Source organism: Echeneis naucrates, chromosome 14, assembly GCF_900963305.1.
Source record: "Echeneis naucrates chromosome 14, fEcheNa1.1, whole genome shotgun sequence".
NCBI classification, from domain to species: Eukaryota; Metazoa; Chordata; class Actinopteri; order Carangiformes; family Echeneidae; genus Echeneis; species Echeneis naucrates.
Window position 1 is genome coordinate 90,096 of NC_042524.1, and position 21,064 is coordinate 111,159.

General features: G+C 43.0%; 2 protein-coding genes across 2 annotated transcripts; both read right to left on the minus strand.

The window, feature by feature from the left end:
• Positions 1 to 817: 817 nt before the first annotated feature.
• On the minus strand, positions 818 to 9,335 carry tmprss15 (transmembrane serine protease 15). Its single transcript, XM_029519686.1, has 27 exons — positions 9,224 to 9,335; positions 8,924 to 9,048; positions 8,657 to 8,724; positions 8,268 to 8,410; positions 8,115 to 8,162; positions 7,912 to 8,031; positions 7,731 to 7,836; positions 7,552 to 7,661; positions 7,282 to 7,422; positions 7,053 to 7,205; positions 6,871 to 6,976; positions 6,572 to 6,707; positions 6,356 to 6,497; positions 6,022 to 6,111; positions 3,918 to 4,043; positions 3,686 to 3,826; positions 3,506 to 3,616; positions 3,180 to 3,300; positions 2,993 to 3,088; positions 2,739 to 2,782; positions 2,525 to 2,614; positions 2,289 to 2,433; positions 1,925 to 2,106; positions 1,618 to 1,713; positions 1,394 to 1,533; positions 1,122 to 1,176; positions 818 to 1,015 (listed from the first exon to the last, which is right to left on the minus strand). The coding sequence occupies exons 1-27, from the start codon at positions 9,333 to 9,335 to the stop codon at positions 891 to 893; spliced, it is 3,072 nt and encodes a 1,023-aa protein (XP_029375546.1). The 3' UTR covers positions 818 to 890.
• A 774-nt stretch (positions 9,336 to 10,109) lies between these two features.
• Positions 10,110 to 20,679, minus strand: csf1rb (colony stimulating factor 1 receptor, b). Its single transcript, XM_029518716.1, has 22 exons — positions 20,619 to 20,679; positions 17,749 to 18,021; positions 17,346 to 17,639; positions 17,122 to 17,252; positions 16,881 to 17,043; positions 15,543 to 15,921; positions 15,252 to 15,367; positions 14,924 to 15,032; positions 14,688 to 14,848; positions 14,495 to 14,589; positions 13,391 to 13,517; positions 13,142 to 13,246; positions 12,943 to 13,053; positions 12,600 to 12,759; positions 12,210 to 12,283; positions 12,043 to 12,131; positions 11,802 to 11,924; positions 11,593 to 11,704; positions 11,109 to 11,208; positions 10,913 to 11,039; positions 10,694 to 10,802; positions 10,110 to 10,615 (listed from the first exon to the last, which is right to left on the minus strand). Exons 1-22 carry the CDS (start codon positions 20,677 to 20,679, stop codon positions 10,554 to 10,556), a joined length of 3,081 nt encoding a protein of 1,026 aa, XP_029374576.1. The 3' UTR covers positions 10,110 to 10,553.
• Between the last annotated feature and the right edge of the window lie 385 nt (positions 20,680 to 21,064).

Consider the following 21,064-nt stretch of genomic DNA (forward strand, 5'->3'; position numbering starts at 1 on the left):
AATCACATTTAATGAATCCAAAAAAAAAAAAAAAAAATTGCAAAAAAATGATTTGTCTCCTTTGTACAGTTTGGCCGTGAGCTCGAGTTTAAAATGAAAATGATGGTCATTTTTTCACGCTTCTATCACTCTAGTTAACGAGCAGCTGTGTGTCTGTATATCACTCTCTGTGTGTGTCTGTATGTCAGTCTGTGTGTGTGTCTGTATATCAGTCTCTGTGTGTGTCTGTGTGTGTCCTGCAGTCTAACACAAATGTCAGTAGTAACAGCTGATCAGCAGTCTGATGACATCACTGACTGCAGCTGTGTGTCTGAGCTTGGATTGCATCATCCTTCTCAGAGAGTCCATTGGAAAACAGGTTCATTTCTGTCGGAGAGCCTCTCACTCTGAGGCAGTTTGTGACAAAACGGTAACTCCTATCAGAAAACTGAGCAGACGCTGAGCACCACAGCGTGGTACATGGGGGGTAATAGGAGAGAGGAGGGGTGAGCATGTCCTTTAGAGGGGCACAGTTCAAATTTGGTTTGTCTGACTGTTAAAGTAAAGACATTTTTCAAGAGAGGACAAGAATCTCTACTACTTTGGAGAAAATGACGCGCATACCTTAAACTATGTGTGTGTGATAGTGATTTACAATTTTTTTTTTCAAGAATTATCAGGCCATCAACACGCTAACTGAAGTGTCCTCCACTCTAAGCCACCAACATTAATTACAATAATAATTACACAAAGAAACAAACAGTCATCAATCAATTTAAGTACAAGTTTTGATTCGGGGTTCATTGCTGACAACTAATCAGCTTCATCAGGATCCTGATTGGTGCACAGAATTCATAGACATCCACTTTATCCAGGTGAGCCCCGGCCACTTCAGAGAGAAACACCCTCATTCAGAGGATGAGGGAAGGTGAGGTGGCACGCCGAGTCTGGATGATCCAGGATGTGAAAGCGGAGACTCTAGCATAGACTCCGGGTCTCTGAGGACGTGCACAGCCAATACCAAAGGAAATGACACCTGTCAGGAGCCAATCAGAGAGCAGCATGTTTTCAAAAAGGGAGACTGATGGTCATGTCATCTGGGAGTACAGGTAGCTCATCTGTTGTATGTGTGCTCCACTGACCAATCTGAGTCCAGTGCCCATCATCCAGACACATCAGTGGACCCCCAGAGTCTCCCTTGAAACAACAAACATGTTGAAAAGTCATTCATTGAGCTGTGTGTTATCACTGCAGTCAATCGACAAATCAGACCACAGATCACACAGATAACTTCTTTCTGCAAATCCGGAAAATTGTCAGCCAAATATGAGCAACGGTGTTCTAACAGAAGGGTTAGGGAACCCTGACGATAGTACTCTGGCAGTTGTTCTGTTCAGTCCAGGTTAGTTGTTACCTGACAGGAGTCGATCCCTCCCTCTGAGTATCCTGCACACAACATGCTGGATGTGATGGTGTACTCAGGTAACTGACGCTGACACTGATCCTGAACCATTAGTGGGACTTGAGCCTCCTGGAGAATGTCAGGGAGAGAACCTGAGAGGGACATGGGCAGCAACAGACATGTAGAGCTTTGTGTGACCTTGTGTCTTTGAACAATTTTTTGTCTTTGTGTCTCACCCTGCTCAGCAACTCGTCCCCACCCTGCAATGAAACACTTCCTGCCTGGCATGATGTCCTGACCTTCAGCTGGTAGACAGACTGGCTGGATGTTTTCTGGAAGGCAAAAATCTCTTCGTGAGGACATTTCTGTTCTGTCCTTATCTGATCTGATGTCTTGGTTTGTCTCTGGAATGTGAGGCTTACATGAAGCTAGCATGAAACTTTTGTAAAGCCCAAGTGTAAAATCTTGGTCACACTGATATGATTATAATAGAACATTGGAAACATTTATTTTGTTATTTTGTGTGTGTGTGTTGTTACTGACTGGTGAAATTGACTGGCTGCTGCAGATGCATCATGGCAATGTCAGCCTGTTTGCTTCGTCTGTTGTATTCTCTGTTGATCACAATGTGATCTACTAGGCGGGTCTGGACATCTTCAGAGTTCATATCACTGTGAGCGTGAAGGCCGAGGACAGCAGACCAGAACTGGAGGTGAACGTTCTTCCTGCGGAGGAGAGCCTAAAGTCACTTTCTCTATGAGGAGCACAGCAGGTCATCACAGTCCACATCACATGATGATGTGGACAGGTGTGTGGGCAGATGGTGGCGAGGTTAAAGGTGCCCCGCTCAAACTCTGATGGGACTATATAAAAAACAATAAGATATCATTTGTGATTTGAGTCTCACCCATAGACACAATGTGCAGCAGTTAGCAGCCAGTCACGGCCAATCAGTGAGGCTCCACACACATGACGGCCCCGCCACTGAAGAGACACAATCCAGGGCCACGCTCCCTTTACAGCATCAGTGCCGCCCACCACCCGGACTTCACCTGACAGGTAACAACAAAACACACAGTAACTTGCCCCAAACACAAAATCGCGCCAGAAAACAGAATTCATTATCAGAATTCATTTTCTCACCTTCACCAGGTTTCCTCTGTTCTGATTGGTCAGGGTTAGGGCTAGGGTTAGGGTCCCTCACTCGTGCAACATTAGAGACTTGACCACAAGCTAAAACAGACAGTCCACTCAGTTTTGAATTTTCAACCGACTCAGTTCACCCAGTTAGGAACAATTTTTAAATTAACAGGAAGTTGGTCTGAGCTGTTCAGCGCTGTTTTATGAGTGTACTCACGTTGGTCGTTACAAGTCAATAAAATCACGTTGTCACAGGTTTCACTGTAAAAAAATCAGTCATTAAAATAAGTTACTGTGACAGTTTGACTGTTCTTGGGTGTAGCTGTGAATCTCTCTCTGGTTCTCGCTCGCTAGTCTCTGTGCTGGTCATGATTCTGGTCATAGCTCTGTGGTTGTGCCTCCTTCTAACTGTAGCTGAAGTCCTGGTTTTGAGAACATTACAGATCAGTTCCTGGTCCTATTCTTTGTTACCTGACAGTGGTTTCCAGGGTGCCGTTGTTGGTGACTTTGATTGATGTGAACGGTGAATCTGATGGCAGAGCTGGCAGCAGCAAGCCCATTCCTGTCCTGCAGAGAGCAGTATACAAGTGTGTGGACAGGTGTGTGGACAGGTGTGTGGACAGGTGTGTGGACAGGTGTGTGTCTACAGGTGCCTTACCTGTGTCCCAGGTACTGACAGGTGAAGTCAGACAGTCGATTGGTCCAGGTGTCGGCACACACAGTGAACAGTTCTGAGTGCAGCTGAACTTGAAGTCTTGATCCGTTTGCTTCCAACACAACTAACATACAAACACTGACTGTTGCTTGGAAAAAAACAAACAAACAACAACTGCTGCGCTGTAACTCACAGCAGCCATTCATCAGCCCAAATGTCGAAAGGCGCTCAGGTAAACGCATTACAATTCAACATGACACAATGTAACCACAACTTCCTGGGTGTGCTTATTGAGATCTTATTGATCCTAGATTGATTAACACACTCACCACAGTATGCTTCATCTGAGGCGTCTGGGCAGTCGATCACAGCATCACACTGACTGTTACCATGGATACAATTTCCTGTCCGACATTGAAACTGTCCAGCAGCACATGGAGCTATTCAGAAACCATAACAATCAATCATCATTAATATTAATTGACAACCCATTCTGACCTCAGGCCTACCTGGTGACCCCAGGTTGACCCCAGAGGTGAAGTTCGCTCTGAATCCTCGACCGTGACCAGAGTCGTCTGTGTAGAACCACACTGTCATTTGACTGGTTGTTGAGAAGAGGTCGCGGGCGTGGCCACTGTCTGTGAGAACAGCTGGAAAAAAGAAAACAGTTTAACCTGAAGATGAATCACAGTAACAGTTGAGGACATAGCAGAATAGGATTCTGGGTAATCACAATCTCACCCAATAAAGTGGAGTTAGGCCCTGCCCCATCCCGCACTTCTACGACATCAAAAGTTGCCTCAACATCAAAGTCCATGAAGTGGAGCTGGATGTTTAGACCTTCCACAGTGTGAAGAGTCCACAGACCTGCAGAGTATCATGAGCTATTGGCATCAACACACGGGTGACAGGTAAGGTTCAAACCAACAGGTGAACAAAAGAAGGAGGAGAGGACATGCAATAAAAATTGAAACAAAAATACCAGATCTGAGGAGTGATCAAAGTGACTAAATGGACATTAGTGAATATTAGCAGGAGGCAAACATAGATTTTTGGAGCAGAAGTTGCGATGGAGATGATCAACAGTGTTTAGTGGGAACTAATAGGAACTATTAAAGGGGCAGATAATAAGCAAGAACACAAAGCAGAGATGATTCAGCACCTACAGGATGAAGAGGGCAGGAGGGACAAGCCCAGACTACCAGAAAAAACAAAAGCAGTGACATATAATGTTGAAAAAAATTCCATAGAGACGGTTTGAATCAGTGATCACCTTCCTAGCAACAAACTTTCAGCCTGCTCTATGTGCCCTACAGATAATATCCAACTAGGTCAGTGAGCGGTGATAGCTATCATGTCTTTGGGGTCATCAGGTGGGAACCTCCTTTCACCGGTGTTTCGTCTAGTTAGGCCCACAACACCTCCAGAAGGCTAGACCGTGAACACTGGCGTCCCAGAGTCACCTCCTAATGCCAGCCATCACCACTCCTCACACAAAGACAACTATCTCAAACAGCACGACTATCACCTACTCTGACCTCTCTCCAACTGCACCAGTGAAAGCGGGGTGGGGATACAGACCCTGGTTCAGGTAGGGGGCATGAAAGTATAGAGGGTGCAGGAGGTGGAGGCAATACATAACAGTCAGTGCTCGAATTTACTCCTTTTGGTAATCCTTTTGAGACTTGATATTGATTGTTCTAATTTGGACATTGGTTCCTGGTAACAGGGTGGTGCCCCTGAAATTTGCTACCTCCAGTATATATATGCTTAAAAATCAATCAGTTTCATAATCATTGATATTAATTGCCAATCTCCAAATTGCTTGCACAAAAATTATACATTTTGAGTTATTTATTTACTAGCCTCAATTTAAGAAATGGAATTATATAGGTGCAATAGTAAACTTTTTTTTTTTTTTCCATTTATTTACATAATAATTCTGCACACTAATAGGTGCCCAATAACTGTGCACACATTGATATTCTCTGAAAGAGAAGAAAGGCTAAACCTCACTTTTACTTTCTTAAATATTCAGGTTTGGGGTTTATTAATATTTTGGATTGACTGAAAGCACATTAGTTATTCAATGATAAAATAAATTTTCCAAATAATTTGCCGAATAATTGTCCACACACTGTGGAAACTAACTTGGAGAGATTTGAAAGTGAAAAAAGATTCCAAAAACAAAGCAGTTGTTACAGTTGATTGAGAAGCGGCTGCATTTGATTGTGGCCTACTGTCAGTTGTAGGTAAAAGCTGTTGAATTTTGGCTCTGATTGTTATGATTTTATTAGTAAAAAAGCCCATAAAATCATTGCTGCTAAGAGCTGAAGGACTCGGTGGTTCCACTGAGCTGTGACTGTCAGCCTGGCTACAGTACTGAAGGAAACTTGGAGTGTTCTTGTTGTCTTCTATCAACAATGAATAGTCTGAGCTTCTGGCAACACACAGAGTTTTTAAATATGTTTTTAAGCTCTCTTTTTAGGCTAAGTAAAATTCATCTGCATCATTGGACCGCCACTTCCTTTCCCATTTTCATGGTGTTTCCTTTAAGGCTTAAATTTGAGGACTATACCAAAGTACCAGCCTCCTCTGTTTCATTACTTTCTTTTTCAGAGGAGCCACAGAATCGACATTTGAACACAGTGAGGCCATTGAGCTTTTCACAAGGTCATCAGACTGTGTAGGGGAGAAGTCCACTGACTTCAGTTGTGGCAGTTCAGCAATTGATGTCTGAATAGTCTCCTTAAATTTGGCCACAGCATTTTCAGACAAACATCTGCTATAGCTGAATTTATTTCCTCACAAGAAGTAAACAGTGTTAAGGCATTACAGTACTCACACTGAGCCTTGTTTCCGTAGGAATGTGGGTAGTTTGGTGAACTTAAAGTGGAGTTCGGCTCCCAGAGTTCAAAAGGTCCTCCACAGTCAGCTGGACCAATCAGAGCAGAGGGGGTGGAGTCAGCATCCAAATTATAAGTGTATTTACAAAATGACCACATTTGTTGCATGTTTCCAGATTTTTAAAACTTAGTCTTTCAAAAACAGGCAGAATAAACAAATGTATTTATTATTGCAGAATGAGAGGATCAAATTCCAGAGAGGTTTTAAAGGTTAGTTTTGATTTTGTCCTATTATTTGTATATTATTAAAGGGGGCATGGTCTCATGGCTCACCTGGTAGTGGGGCCATGGTTGTGGGAAGTGGAACTTTGGTTGGTTCAGGGGGGGCAGGACCACAGCTACCAGAAGTCAATGTGATGTCATCCAGAGCAATGTCATTCCTCAATCCTTCATTCTTCAGAGCTTCAAACACCACCTGAGGTCAGAGGTCAACTGTTAACAATCAATCACTGAGTGATGAGGGTCAATAAACTCAGTGGCATCACTGACCTTGGTCTCAGTCGTGAGGTTGAGGGTCACCTGGCCGTAGTTCCAGCTGTCACCATAGTTACCATCTCTTTGGAAGACCACAGCAGGAAGCAGCAGGATTCTGAGGCGGTGAACTTCCTCCCCAAACATGTGGTACCTGCAGACACATTTTCTCTCCTTTTATTAATTGATTTACAGCTTAATTTTCCTGTTCATATTTTGCTTCCGTGTTTATTTTTTGGTTATTTTTCTTTGCGTGTTTTTTTACATGTTAGCTGGTGTGTTTCTTGGTTGTTTATGTGTTTTTTCTGGTTATTTACCAAAAGCTCAGACACACGGGCTGCGTGGATGGAGTCAGGGGGAGACTGTAGATCCTGAAACTCTTGGTCCATTGGCCGGGACTTGGAGGTGTGACGATGTAGAAACCTGACAGATGGATCAATAGTATTGGTTCTGACATAGTGATTGCCTTACAACATGGCTGCCCTCTTCCTAAACCTACCTGAGCTGTTACCCAGCGTGTGGTCAGCGCTCGGTCCGGTGAGAGGAGGAAACGTGGAGCCGCTGGTTCGTATCCATTCTCCATCATCGTGGTCCCTCCACTGCCTCCAGAAACACATGCCTGGCTCAAAGGTGCAGGTCAGCTTCTCGTGGTCTGGAGGCAGGGAGTGAAAGAAACACCATCAGCTGCACGTTCACTCTTAACACCCGGCATTCTGTGCTGCTCTTACTAGTCAGGCTGGACATGTTGGCAGCACTGTAGGTGGCCTTGAAGCCAGACAAGTTGTTGATATCATCAGAGATAAACTCCACTGTGGATTGTTCGGTCAGCAGCCACACAGTCCCAGGAGGGGAGGAGCCTGAAAGCTCAACTATAAATCATATTCAGATGATTACATCACTTCCTGCATAGTTGTGGCACTGTGAATACGATTGCTCATTGCCCCTGATCCTTACACTACTCCTGATCCTGGTCATAATCCCGGTCCTGTGGACCTCACCTGTGAGCACTTTGAGGGCTCCAACTCCTTCATAGAGTTTCACAGTGTCAAAGTTTTCTTCTGTTTCAAAGTGATGGAAACTGATCTCAACCGAAAGTCCTGGATCAACCCTGAAGGCAACACAATTTACTTTAAGTGTGTTTGTGTGTCTATATTTGTGTGTGTCCATGTGCATGTACCTGATAATCCAACGACACATACTGCTGCTATTATACGTCTCTGAGTCGTGTGACCTGAACGAGCCTCTTGGTCCCCTCAGCACGAACTGTCCATCACATGATGTCGCTATGGATACAAGTGTCATGACATCATCAGTTGTTAGGAGGAGGAGTGGTGACCCTTATTGATGACATCACTGACCACAGCGAGCAGCATCTTCATCAGAGGTGTTGTCACAGTCATCGACACCATCACAGAATTGATTGATGGGAATGCACATCAATCCATCAGTGCAGGAGTCCTGATGAGGAGGACATGTGACTGTGGACAGGGGAGGCAAAGCCAAGACCATGAGGACAGATGAGACTGATGATGGTCAACATGAAGACCTGACCCATTCTCACCTGTGGGAGTGACCTTCGTCGGAGTGACCGTTGTCTCATCCAGTTTCTCTGCACCAGGACGTTCATATGTTATCCTTGAATTAATCTTACTCTGAACTGAGTGACCTATGACTTTATACATGCACATAAACACACACACACACACACACACACCTGTGATCTGAATACTGTTTCTGTCAATCACCAGTCCTCTGTCCTCTGCCGCCTGAAGCCCCGCCCCCAGCTGCTGCTCCACTTCCTTCACATCGATCAGCTCATTAAACCAGAGGTTAAAGGTCACAGCCACACTGCCTGGACTGAGGACAAGGATCAATAAACACATAAGGAAACATCAGTCGATCAAATGTAGCTGAAAGATAAATGTTCAAACTAATCGAATAATCAAACAGTCAACAGTTGTGTTGTTGGGAAACAGATGAGTCAGCAGTTTTTTGATGTTGTTGAGTCTTGATTTGTAACTTTGTTACAGATGAATCAATATGTTTTTGATTGATTAGTGACAATTTGATTATTTGGAACAAATATCATTGTAGGTATCAGACCTGAAGTTTGACACCTGACAGGACCTGTAGATCCACCTAAGGTCAGAGCGGGTGAGTGCCTCCGACACCTGTCAACCAATCAGAGGTCAGACTGCTCTGTGAAGCCATCAAAGTTGATGAAAGTGAGCAGATTAGTCACAGAGTTTTGTCCTCCAGAGAACATCACTTCTGGAGGTTGAGTCCTTCAGAATAAAAGCTGCTGACATAAGCAGGGGCAACGTGCTTCCTATCTTCCTGTTCCCTTTCAAAGTTAAAGTCTGATCTCACCAGTTGCTGGACATCAAAGGCCAAAGATTTGAAGGTCCGACTGCTGGAGTTCCTGAGCTGTTCTGAGAACTCGACCCCCTCTGTGATCCGCATCTGGCCCTTCAGCAACACTGGCTCAGCAGCACCTTGAACACAACCATCACAAATGATCAATGTCAGCTCCTGACTGAATCACACCACACTAGGTAAAGTCCAGCCTAGACCGCCAAACCAGACTGGACCAGATCTAGTCTAGTCAAGACGATATCCAGAATAGTTTCAGACCATGACTGGACGAAACCAGAGGAGATTGTAGGTTACCTTCAGGTCTCAGGCTGATCCATGAGACCACCACAAGTGCAACGCAGCAAATCAGTAACAGGCAGATAATGGTGCAGAAGAAGAACTCCAGGGATGACAAGCGGCGTCGCATACTGACAGCTGTAGGATCGATCCATTAGTCCATCAATCAATCAATCAAACAATCAACAGCTCAGAGCAGTAAAATCACCTGTTTGGTGTTTAAAGACACAACATACAGACCAGCTGAATCCAATTCCTGTAATCTATGAAACCACCTGCTGAACGATCAACACTAGGACCAGGATCAGGATCAGACCCGCTGCATTCAAAGCAGATCTGCAAAGTGAACTCCAGGACCTTGATCACAGCCCTCCGTAAGTTTCTCTGACCTGTGATAAGTTTTTATTGAGCTTAACATAATTAATGACTAATTATCCATGCAGCTGATAATCAGTTCAGGTCCTGTAGGAAAAAAACACATATGGAGTTGTCACATGTTGTTATGTTCTGTTGTAGTGTGTTGTGTTGTGGTGTAACATCATGTAGTTTAAGTTTGCGTGCTGACTCGAATACTCTGTTAAGTGTTAACGAGTTAACAAGTTAATTACAGCCTTGATGACCTCACCTGTCAATCAAACTGTAATAAATCTTCAAATAATAAACAGTTTATTGGGTCTCCTATCTTGTGCTTCTATCTTTGTTGGGACACTCCTCACCCTTTAACCTGAAACCGAGTCCGAATGACAGCAAACATACGTCCCCTCTTGTACCATTCACATGAACACACACACACACTGAGTCAGCTGTTCACTTCAGTGTAACATTGAACAACAGTTAACCTGTCAGGTGATCTGTCCCCACCCCCTGATATCACCTCCAGCAGGCGAAGAAATCAAACATAACACACTGATGAGGGAAACATTTATTACAACAACAAGATAAACAAGTAAATGACAGAGAAGCTTTGAATATCTAATCAAATAAACATTTTGATCTGGAGTAGACCTGATCTAATGTGATTGATTTGATTAAATCTGAATTGCAGAGAAATCAAGAATCCAATCCATGATTAATCTTTAGACTGTGAGCAAATGGCGTTCCTGTGCTTCATCTCCAACTGAAGCCGTTAAAGTGAGCAAACTGAAGTAAAGGGAGACTAAACAACATGCTGATTGAGGATGAACCTGCTCCACCTGGATGCTCCTCAGCCACGCCCATGTCTTTTTAAATAAAGGTTTCACTGCTCTACCTCAGCAACATCACATCAGCTCACACTTCACCGACTGATAAAGTAAAAGCAAGGAACAGCAGAATGGCACTAGGAAATGATTTTGATCAGACGAGACAGTCAAGACAGCTGGTAGATGTTCTTCATCATAGGCTCCTTCTCCTCTTCATCGTCACAGAGCTCTGAGGGGGTCCGAGCAGGGGGTGTAGTCAGGTTTCCGTATAAACTGTCTTAGCAATGATATCATCTTGGGTTTTTACCTTTCTGCTCTTCTCTCTTGAGGGTTTCTACTGCACCAAGCCCATCCCGCTGTTCCTCCTCCTCCTCTTCTTCTTCCTCTCTGTACTCATTGATGTTCCTGTACGTCCGCTGGCAACAGAAGACCATGGGACATTTTCATGTTCAACTGTCAATTTGGTTCTATTCAGCAAACTACTAGCCCAGGCTCAGGCCAGACAAACACTCTGATTGGTCCTCACCTTTTGGCTGTTACTTGTAGATGAGTCACTGGTGGAGGGGAAGAGCCTGTTGACAAGCTGTCCAATCATTTTGAAAGTCGGTCTGTCCGTTGGCTCCAGACTCCAGCAGAGAGTCATCAGCCGATACCTGACAGGACAGATGTGTTAGCCTCAACAAAACCTATGAACAATAAAACTTGTCTGTCTGTTGCCTCACATCTCTGCTGGGGCAAAATCCGGCTGAGCCATGTGGCGACCATCTTTGATCATCTTGTAGAAGTTGGTATCCACAGCAACATTTGGATATGGACTCTTACCTGACCAGGTAAGCACAAAGAGTCACTGGTGAGTACACTCAGAGATCTTTGCTGTCCTTGATTCAAATGAGATCGTGGAGGAGTAGGTGGGCGTTCACTTCAACAATAAACTAATGTACTTATAGTACTTGCATTTTTTTACTTGTACTCTTGTATTTTTTTATACCTGTGGTTCCTGCTGTGACAAGGAATTTCCCATACGTGGGATAAATAAAGTACGATCTTATCTTAATCAGCTCTGGATGCAGTGATCTCCATAACAACTCATAAGTTACTATAGAAACGCAACAGAACTCAATAGAACATGACTATATCAGTGTCTCATGTCATAATCAGTAATTAGTTTAATTGCTGTACTGTCACTGTCTAATTTGGTATGGTTACCCAGAGAAAAGATCTCCCACAGTAGGACTCCATATGACCAAACGTCGCTCTGGACGGTGTACACACACTGAAAAATGCTCTCTGGAGCCATCCACTTCACTGGCAGACGAGCCTGTCAAAATAAAACCCACAGGAAGTGTCACAAAACCTACATGAAACGGGGGTCAGTGTTGTCGTGTTTTACTGTTACAGAGTGTTGAGACACAGACGTTTCCCTGAACGATGTAGCTGTCATCATTGCAAATATCTCGTGCCAAACCAAAGTCGCAGATCTTTGCAACGCAATGATCAGTCAGCAGGACGTTTCTCGCCGCCACGTCTCTGTGAATACACTGATAAACAGGTAACATCATCAGGTGAGATCAACAACTGACAACAGTTACGGGTTCTTGTGTTATCTTGTGTCCTTTCTCAATTGTGAGGATGTTGCTGCTCGTTATGTTTACTTACATTTCTGGTGGACAGGAAGTCCAGACCTTGAGCCACTTGGTATGAAAACCTCACAAGGTCACCAACAGATAGGCCATCTGTCTGGACACCTGAGAGAAATACTGAGAGTTAGAGAGGAGTGAACCAAGCTCAGTTGTCCAGGTGTGTTCAGGTGTGTTCAGTGTTACCCTGCTGGGTTTGTCCTGGGCTCAGAACTGTCATCATCTCCTGATACTCTGAACAGCATGAGATCCCGCTGTCACTGAAACACATGATTGGACATCAGCAGTCAGGTGGAAGATGAACAGCTGATGAGGGATGATGTCATCATTACTCTGTGTTGATTATACAACAACTATAAACTATACATGGTCAGTGGTAAAATTAGATCACGCTGTTATACCTTTTATAAAATTATGATCATTTACATCATCATTACATTTACATGATCATTAAACTATTAAACTAACATTTGAAACTATTTACTGACCAAAAAAATCATTTAAAAACTTGATTTATGAGTATTTAAAATGTCTGAAAAACTTTTATTATGTGGTAAAATAATGATGACTTCAGACCTCCTAAGCCGGCTGCTCTGAGCAGCCACGTTCTTGTAGAAAACCTCCTCCTCCACCACATCCACAGTCAAAATGGACGTCATGAAGTCCTGAGCATGAGCCCGCAGGAAGTTCAGGAGGTCGCCATGGCTACAGTACTCTGTGATCATCAGCATAGGGCCTGGGGGTGAAAGGTTAAAGGTCAGAGGGCTCAGTCTGTTGATTCAGGACATTAATTTAATTTCATGGAATTACAAAGTAAGATAATACATCTTCATTAGCGGTGATGTCACAGTATCTGCAGGGGGTATGTCTGACCAGTTCCACCTGCACTGATTAATGTTATCTATTAGAGCGTCATCACCTCCTCGAGTGCAGGCTCCTAGCAAGTTGACAATGTTGTCATGGTAACCAAGATGACTGAGGATCTTCAGCTCCGACATCAGAGCTTCACGTTCCTCTGAGTGAGCGCTTGCTGTTAATGAACACATAATGCCATCTCGTTAGAACAGTAGAATGTCACGTCATGATGCCGATGAAGATGATGATAACGAAGGACTGACGTTTGAGCATCTTGACAGCCACTCTGGTGACATTGTCTTCCCTGCCCAATCCGTATGCTGTCGCCTCAACGACCTTCCCAAATGCCCCCGAGCCCAAAACAGCACCTAATTCCCAGAGAGGTCAAAGGTCATGGATGGAACACAGACTGTTCACCTGAAGGATAGATGGTGTGTTTGTTTAACAGACAGTGTCTGTTTCTAAAAATGAGCTGAGTGAATGTACATCATGGTCAGATTTGGGATTTGTACCAAGGCGGAGTTTGTCTCGAGGGAACTCCCACTTCTGGTTGTATGGCAGCTGGACAGGGTCAACAAAGCTGTAGTTGTTTCCGTCTGTGCTCTCAATGATTTTCCAGCGAATCTCATATCTGGGTTTCTGCAAGAAGAAGAGTGAGAACATTTACCATTTGGGGCTACATCATCAATGATCTCTTCATCCCTTGTGTTTTAATTTTTCAAAATGCCTCCACATATTCAGAATCAAATAAAAAAAAAACTCAGAACAGCTTCTCACTCTGACAGCTCAAATCTGAACTAACTTTATGCATCAACGTATATATATATATATATATATATATACAGTACAGGCCAATGTTTTGGACACACCTTCTCAATCAAATGAATAGGAAAGTGTGTCCAAACTTTTGGCCTATATATATATATATATATATATATATATATTTATATAAAAAAAGTTATGGCGGTACCAATTACATTGTTTCAATATACTCTAATAAAGTATTGATACTAATTAATAAATGGAAATAGAAGCTCATGTGTTACTTCCAAAGCTTTTACTGTAACTTAGTCCAGGGTTTTGTGCTCTCTCCAAAAGACAATGCTGCATACTAATGCTCGCATTTGCTTTGTACTACTGGCCGCCATCTTGGACAGCAGTTTATAGCAAATCCGCTTGGACAAAACTTCATCATTGCACTGCCCTGACCCTGCATCGCCAGAGACAGGGTTTTACATCATGATTTTCAGACCCATTAATTGTGTAAACATTTTTACGTAAATTAATCATGTAAATGAATTAATCAAGATGAACTCATTCATTTTGACAGCCCTGCCATCAACATTAGGGCTGAAAGATCTGATTCTCCAGTTTGAGGAAAAACAGGAAGACCCATCATGGAGGAATAAAAGCTCTGAAGACCAGCTGATGGAGAAGCAGGAGATACTCCCTGTCGGTTCACAGTTTTAATGTGGATCTAGAAATGATGAATGAACTAAACCAAGTACGTAAAAACCTGAATGACCACCAGGTTAGATACCTGAAGCTGACTGATCAGAAACAGGATGGACTGTCATGGTGAAAGAGAAGGCGTTCACTCATTAGGAAGGTCTTACCCGTTTCCACAGGTAGGAGACAACCAGCAGCAGCAGGAGGACAGCGGCAGCGCTCAGAGCTCCAATCAGAGGCAGAGTGAAAAAACTCTCAGGTTCTCTTCTAGAACCTGGAAACACAGCCACATGAAGCAAACTGAGGAGCGTTTCCAAACAACCCTTTACAAACAATAAAATGTCTTCCTACTTGACGCACGCGGTCTGAAGACATCACGTGATTCTCCCATCTTATTGTGGGCGACACATTCCACAGTGACATCATCACCGGCTGACAGTGGGAGGTGTTTGATCACCTCTTCTACATCCTCCTCCTGTGTGGTCACATTAGCCACCAGATAGGTGGAGATGTTTCCACACCTGTAAACAAAACACTGAAGGTTAGAAAATGCTCAGGACAGAAAATGCACTGCTTTGCCATTTTGTGGTACATACGTGTCTTGGACCCCTGGGCAGATGTACCAGAGGATTGTGGGTGGTGGATATCCAGAGCTTGTGCAGATCAGAGTGTCATTCTGCCAACTGACCTTAGCAGTTGTTGAACCTAAGGGAAGAACATTAATTTAGATATTTTTAGATATTTTATTTAAGAGGATGATAGCAGATCATTTTAAATCAAATCAAATTTTATTTATATGGCGAACAAAAAAATCTTTGGTCTAAACCAAACTCCCTCGATACACTGATTTAAAGACCTTGAAGAAGTTCCTTTTACGGATCACATGATGATCGCTGAGGAGGAGGAAAAATAAAAGCTGGTTACCGTAGATTCTGAGGTCAACACTCCGGTAACCGCTGAAGTACAAGTTTGAGAAGTGAAAGGAGTATCGACCTCGATCCTCTTGACGGACACGGTGCAACAGCAGGCTTGCCTCTGACCTAAAATATTAAGAATATCATCTTAACTACTTAAATTCATGTTAAATTCTTATTGCTGGAACCAGTTTATCCAACTTGTAATCATGATAACGTCTGTTAATATAATTATAATGATATAATTATAATATTAGTCTGTAGTGACTATTGTGCTTGTCTCTAGTTGTAGGGTGTTAACCTGTAGCCATTAGCAGTGTAGCTCTTTTGGTACACTGTGTTGTTGTTGTTAGTGTGTGTTGTTGTTGTCCAGTCCTGGTTCCTGATTGGAGGATATGCCTCTATCACAAATGTCATCTTCACATCTTGGCCTTCATACGCTTGCACTGTGACACTGCTGGTGGTGTTCTCACTGCTAGCACCAATTAAATCTGCTTCTTTGGTGTTGAGCACATTAGTGTTCTCATCCGAGGAGCCACTGCGAATGTCAGCGCCTGCTTCTCCATGCTCCTCCAATGGCATGTTGCTCACATTAGCAAACAGGCCCTTGATCTCAGTGGGTTTGTTGTTTGTATTCGCATCCTGTATTGGTTTCAGATAGATGATCAGGTACGGCCGTTCTAGTGAGGAAAAGAAGCGAATAAATAAACTTATCATTCTGTTCATATTTTTTGTTAGCTTGCTCCAACAGCTTTACATTTTCTTTCTTACTGACTTAATATCATAAATCCATATCATGTCCTCACAAGTTAGTTTTTGTTTTATTAGTTATTGTCTTGTTTTTATGTGTCTTGTTGTTAGTCCTCTAGGTCAAAGTTGAATCTGGACTAAGCAGACTTGTAAATTCATGACATTCAAGACTTTTGATGTCTCATCCAAGAAGCTTCATCATTGTTGACTGATTGCGGGGGACAAGGAATTTACCCCAGCAGGATGGTTAGCAAGAACATTGATACCTTGGGAATTTTCATCTTGTCTTTATATTAGATCAGACTTGTGTTTTCTTCTATATCGAAAAAAGGTGTGTACATGTTGTTATCTTGACAGTTTCGATGGTAAACTTCCATCTTCTTCAGAAGCGTCTCACAACGTCACATGTGACGTGCCTTAATTGGAGATCTTCCCAGGCACAGCCGCTGGTCGCTGGAGCAAGGTAACAACAAGTACACACCTTTTGTCCGATATAGAAGAAAACACAAGTCTGACATTGATAGCTGATTGATTGATACCAGTTTCTGTCATGGTTTGTTGCTGGTTTGAAGAAAACGGGGATCTGATGTTTGCTGTAGTTTCTCTGATACTCCAGACACATGAAGAAGGACAGTGCTGATCAATCTGGTCCTCCATCAATCACTGTGGTGGCCATTTCTGGATCATGTGATTTCTATCATGAAGCCTCTTGGATGAAATGCTTTCAAGAATCAGCAACTAAATCCAGTTATTCTAGTTTCAGCTTTTTTACAACCCTAACCCTTTTTTATTATTTGATTGTCCTGATTATGCCTTATGATCTTATTATCTTCTTTTTTATTTAATTAGCTTGTTTTAATTAGAATCATGATTTAGGACCATATCTTACGTAGAACTCTGAGATGTGTTGTTCCCATGGCAACTCCAGCTTCGTTCGTGGCCTTACAGTTGTATTGTCCACTGTGGTTCAGACTAACAGCAGGAACAGTCAGAGTATGGTTGATGAACAAGCGGTCGTTTACGTAGTGATGGCTTAAGGACACATTCAGTGTCTGAAATGAACAAAACAATTACGAACATCAAACGGTTTGTAAGGATGACAGACACACAGATGACCTCTGATGTCTTACCTTTATATTCAGGTGTGTCCAGGTGACATAGTATAAGTGAGATGGGTTACTTGTGAAACAAGTGACCTCAAACCTTTCTCCTTCCAGACGGACAAATTCATCCTGAGAGACAGAAAGGGAGGGAGGACAGTCTGCAGACAGAAAGGTGGACAGACAGGGAAAAAGTCAGATGGAGGCAAGTAGAACAGGCAAGTCAGAGAGTGAGACAGGTGGGCAGATCTTACTGGGTAAAACCAACAGTTGGACAGCTTTGGATCTAAACTGCATCCCATCCTTCCAGCCCGAACAGACATAATGTCCCTTGAATGATGTCTGCAGGTCCTGGATTAGGGCTCCTGTCCGGGGGTCCAGGGTCACAGTCATGCCCTTGGGCAGGGTCTGCTTCCTGTTCGCTGCTTGGAGGGTGAGGTTTCTCACAGATGGGTCAGTCAGCAGACACTTGAAGAGGAAGTCCTGGCCTTGTTTCGCCTGGAGGACACCATAAGGAACGACGAATACACTGTTGGGGTCGGCCTCATCTGACAGAAAGGGATCACTGTTAACAGGTGAGTCCTTAACATCTACCTGTCAGAACCTTCAGGTGTTTTTCCACAAGATTAACCTAAAAATAAAAAAACTATAAACTACCTTTGACATACAAGTGGATCCAGGTCTCCAGGTGGTCCAGGTCCTGGTCAGAGTACCTACAGCGGTAGGTCCCAGTGTGTCGAGGGACTGAGCTGTTGACCACCACCGGGTTTGGTAGGTTGTCCTGGTGAAGACGAAACGCGGTACTGGACCAATGGATTGACTTGTTTCCATAGCAACTGAGGGAGAAGGTGGAGCCAGCTTCCAGAACCACCTCAGCTTGTTTTGGTTGGAGTACGGAGTTCAGAAGGATTGATGGAGCAGCAGGAACATCTGAAACAAAGGAGCATGAAAGATAATTTCAACAACAACAGTGAAACACAACAGGATGAAGGAAATCAGCACTGAAACACACAAACAAAACACACTGGATAGAGGATACACAACTTTATTTAGAGTCGAATTACAAAATCAATAATATCCATTTGATTGACAACAGAATGAAATTAATGAAATAAATCAAACTGATTGGATGTGAGACATCCTTCAGAAGAAGTGTTGAATATCAGCACAATGCAGATCATTCTGATTGATTTACTGACAACATGTCTTGTGTTGAAGAGTTGACAACAGTCAACTAAACCATAAAATCACAGGTGAATAAGTACAGATTGGTTACATTGGCAAGCTCAATACACATTTCACTGCCATTACAAGCATTTGATTGGCTGCCAGACAACCTCCAGATCTCATTGGCTGGTAGTAGCAGGTTTCTTGGTTATGTCTTGCAGGTGAGTGGCAATTCGGGATGTCTGCAGGAGTAAAGCCTGATGGTTCTCAACCAGCAGACTCTGATGACGAGCCACATTCTGCAGATCCTGGATCTGCTGGGAGCTCTGGGGACACAAGATCCAAGTGAGATCAGTCAAAGCAGGTCTGACAAGTCACGGTCATCTTTCCAATTCAAACTAAGTTTTGAATGGACTAAACAAAAACCAATCTACACTAAACTAAACTAAGCCTTGGATAGACAGAACCAGTCTACATTAAACTAAATTAAACCTTGAATAAAAAAAATCAAATAACAAAACTATTCAATAAACTATACTAACTCTTGAATAATCTAAACCAAACTAAATTAGACTGAATTAAAACAAACTCTACTTAACCAAACATTTAATTAATTAAACTAACCCTGAAATAGAGTAAACTAAAACAAACTGACTAAACCACATGAAACTGGACGAAATCAAACTAAACTCAAATTTAAAATAATCTAAGATACATTAAACCAAAGCTAGGATGTATTAAAATAAAGTTGACTTACCTGATTTCCTAGCATGCCGAGCAGATAGACCACCTGGACCTGATGCTTTGCGACCTCCTTCTGGGTCTGGACCAGCTGTGTGAGCAGATCCAGAACCCTGTTCCTCCATGTGGTCTCTGACTCCTGGTCCTGGACCAATAGCTCAGGCACAGGGCTCATATTAGTGTGTTCATCATCTGATTGGATGGGAGACTGGGCAGCGCCCATTGTCATGGCAGCAGGTGGATTGTCATGGTGATCACCTGCGGTGAAGATGACTGAAGTCAAATCTTCAGGTTTTACACACACAGGATTCCTGTTCCTGTGATTTTCACAATAAGAATTGGGGTGTTTTTGGTCTGATTGACGATTGAAGAGTATCAGCCAATGACTGAGGCCACACAACACCTCGGCAATATTTGTAGTCCTGTCCTCCAGATAACGTGATTCAGTCCACCCAAAACTTTGGTCCAGATTGAACTGTGGGTCCAGTTTCCCACAACTATTGGATGAAAAGAGTGGGAAGCCCTGAGCCTATTCTTTAATGATTGGAAACAGGCAGAAAAGAGAAGAAGAATAGGAAGAAAAAATAGAATCAATGATGTTATGAGCATCTGATCAGATTATGTTCAGCAGTAGACTGATCAGTGTGTTGATGATCGCTGATTTGTTGAAGCCTCATGTGACAGTTGAATATTCAGTTTCTGAGAAAAATGAGAAGTGAAACTGCCCGTGTGTCTGTGCGTGTCTGTGTGTGTGTGTATCCGTGGAAGTGTGGGTTTCTTTGTGTGTGCATGTGATACTTTAACTACACAGGATACTCTTACTGTGTAAATGTAGGAAGTAATTTTATTCTGATACTTTAACTGCAAAAAGTACATAGAAAGTTTTAACACCAATAGGTCTGTGTCTGGTTTAGAAAAGATTCCTGTGTGTGAGGGGCCAACCTCAGAAATTCAGGAAACACATTTTCTACCACAGACACACACACTCTGGGATAATGGGTTTGAAGGGTCTTTTCTCCCACTTCCTCATCTCACTTCTTCTTTGCCGGTGACTTACGGCACAGTGGAGGAACTGGTTACCATGGTAACACTTTACAGCCACTCTAATAGCATCTACAGTGGTGGTGTGATTAGCTGATCTCTGATGGGGGGTCACAGAGCAGCTGATCATTGCTGTTATTTCTATTGTTATTCCTAAAGGCTGTTGTTGCAGTTTTATTTACGGTGGGTTGTGTTTTCATTATTTCTGATGATTTAAGCAATTCACCACCAAAACAGATTTTAAAACCTCAAATCTTCAGGAGGAAGCTCACAATGACAGCTGTTCATAAACACAGTAAATGTTAGTAACACTTGTTACTGTTTGTGTTTGACAGATGTTTGAGCTGCTGATTATTAATGATGATGTCGTTAATGCCAGATGATGTAAACCTGTTAATGACTATGATTGTGTTATAATACATGATTATAATTAATATCATTGATGATTGATCCTGAGTCAGACACACTGTAGCCTTCAGTTATAGTCATTGATATTTTATAAGATCCATCATACCTATCACAGAGAGCAAGTAAGAGAGAGAGAGAGAGTAAATAAAAACAGTGAACTGTTTTCTGACCGTTAGCGAAGCAGCAGCAGCAGCTGAGGGCGATCGACAGCAGCAGAGAATGGACCAACATCTCTCTCTCTCTCTGTTGTTGTTGTTAGGGTTGAAGTTGAACTGAATCTGACTAAAGAGACGAACTTCCTCTTCTCTACAACACCCTGACCCCCCAACTCCTCCCACTCTGTCCTCCTTCAGGTCTCTGATAGCTTGACATTCATCAAGAAACACTTTGTTTTATTGTGATGTATTGTTATGTGTCTGATGGAAGGTTATGTAGAGTTATGTTGTATGTTGTTGTTAAAGTTGTGTTGTTGAGTTGCAGCTGGTTGGCTCAGTGGGAGCCACCTGACTTGGAGGTGGCAGAGAGGCTACACTCTCAGTCTGAGGGTGGCAGGAGGAGGGGGGTGGGGGGTTGACTCAGAAGGAAACAGATGGAAGAACATTTTCAGACAATCAGC

What these genes read in the sequence shown, in the direction of transcription:
- tmprss15 (XM_029519686.1), bottom strand. Translation starts at nt 9,335, where the DNA reads ATGCGACGCCGCTTGTCATCCCTGGAGTTCTTCTTCTGCACCATTATC. An exon ending in ATGTGTCGTTGGATTATCAG is followed by an intron (nt 7,662 to 7,730) that starts GTACATGCACAT and finishes TGTTGCCTTCAG; the next exon opens with GGTTGATCCAGGACTTTCGG. An exon ending in GAGGGATCGACTCCTGTCAG is followed by an intron (nt 1,177 to 1,393) that starts GTAACAACTAAC and finishes TGTTGTTTCAAG; the next exon opens with GGAGACTCTGGGGGTCCACT.
- csf1rb (XM_029518716.1), bottom strand. Translation starts at nt 20,679, where the DNA reads ATGTTGGTCCATTCTCTGCTGCTGTCGATCGCCCTCAGCTGCTGCTGC. An exon ending in GTGGGAGATCTTTTCTCTGG is followed by an intron (nt 11,209 to 11,592) that starts GTAACCATACCA and finishes TTACCTGGTCAG; the next exon opens with GTAAGAGTCCATATCCAAAT. An exon ending in GATTTTGCCCCAGCAGAGAT is followed by an intron (nt 11,040 to 11,108) that starts GTGAGGCAACAG and finishes CTGTCCTGTCAG; the next exon opens with GTATCGGCTGATGACTCTCT.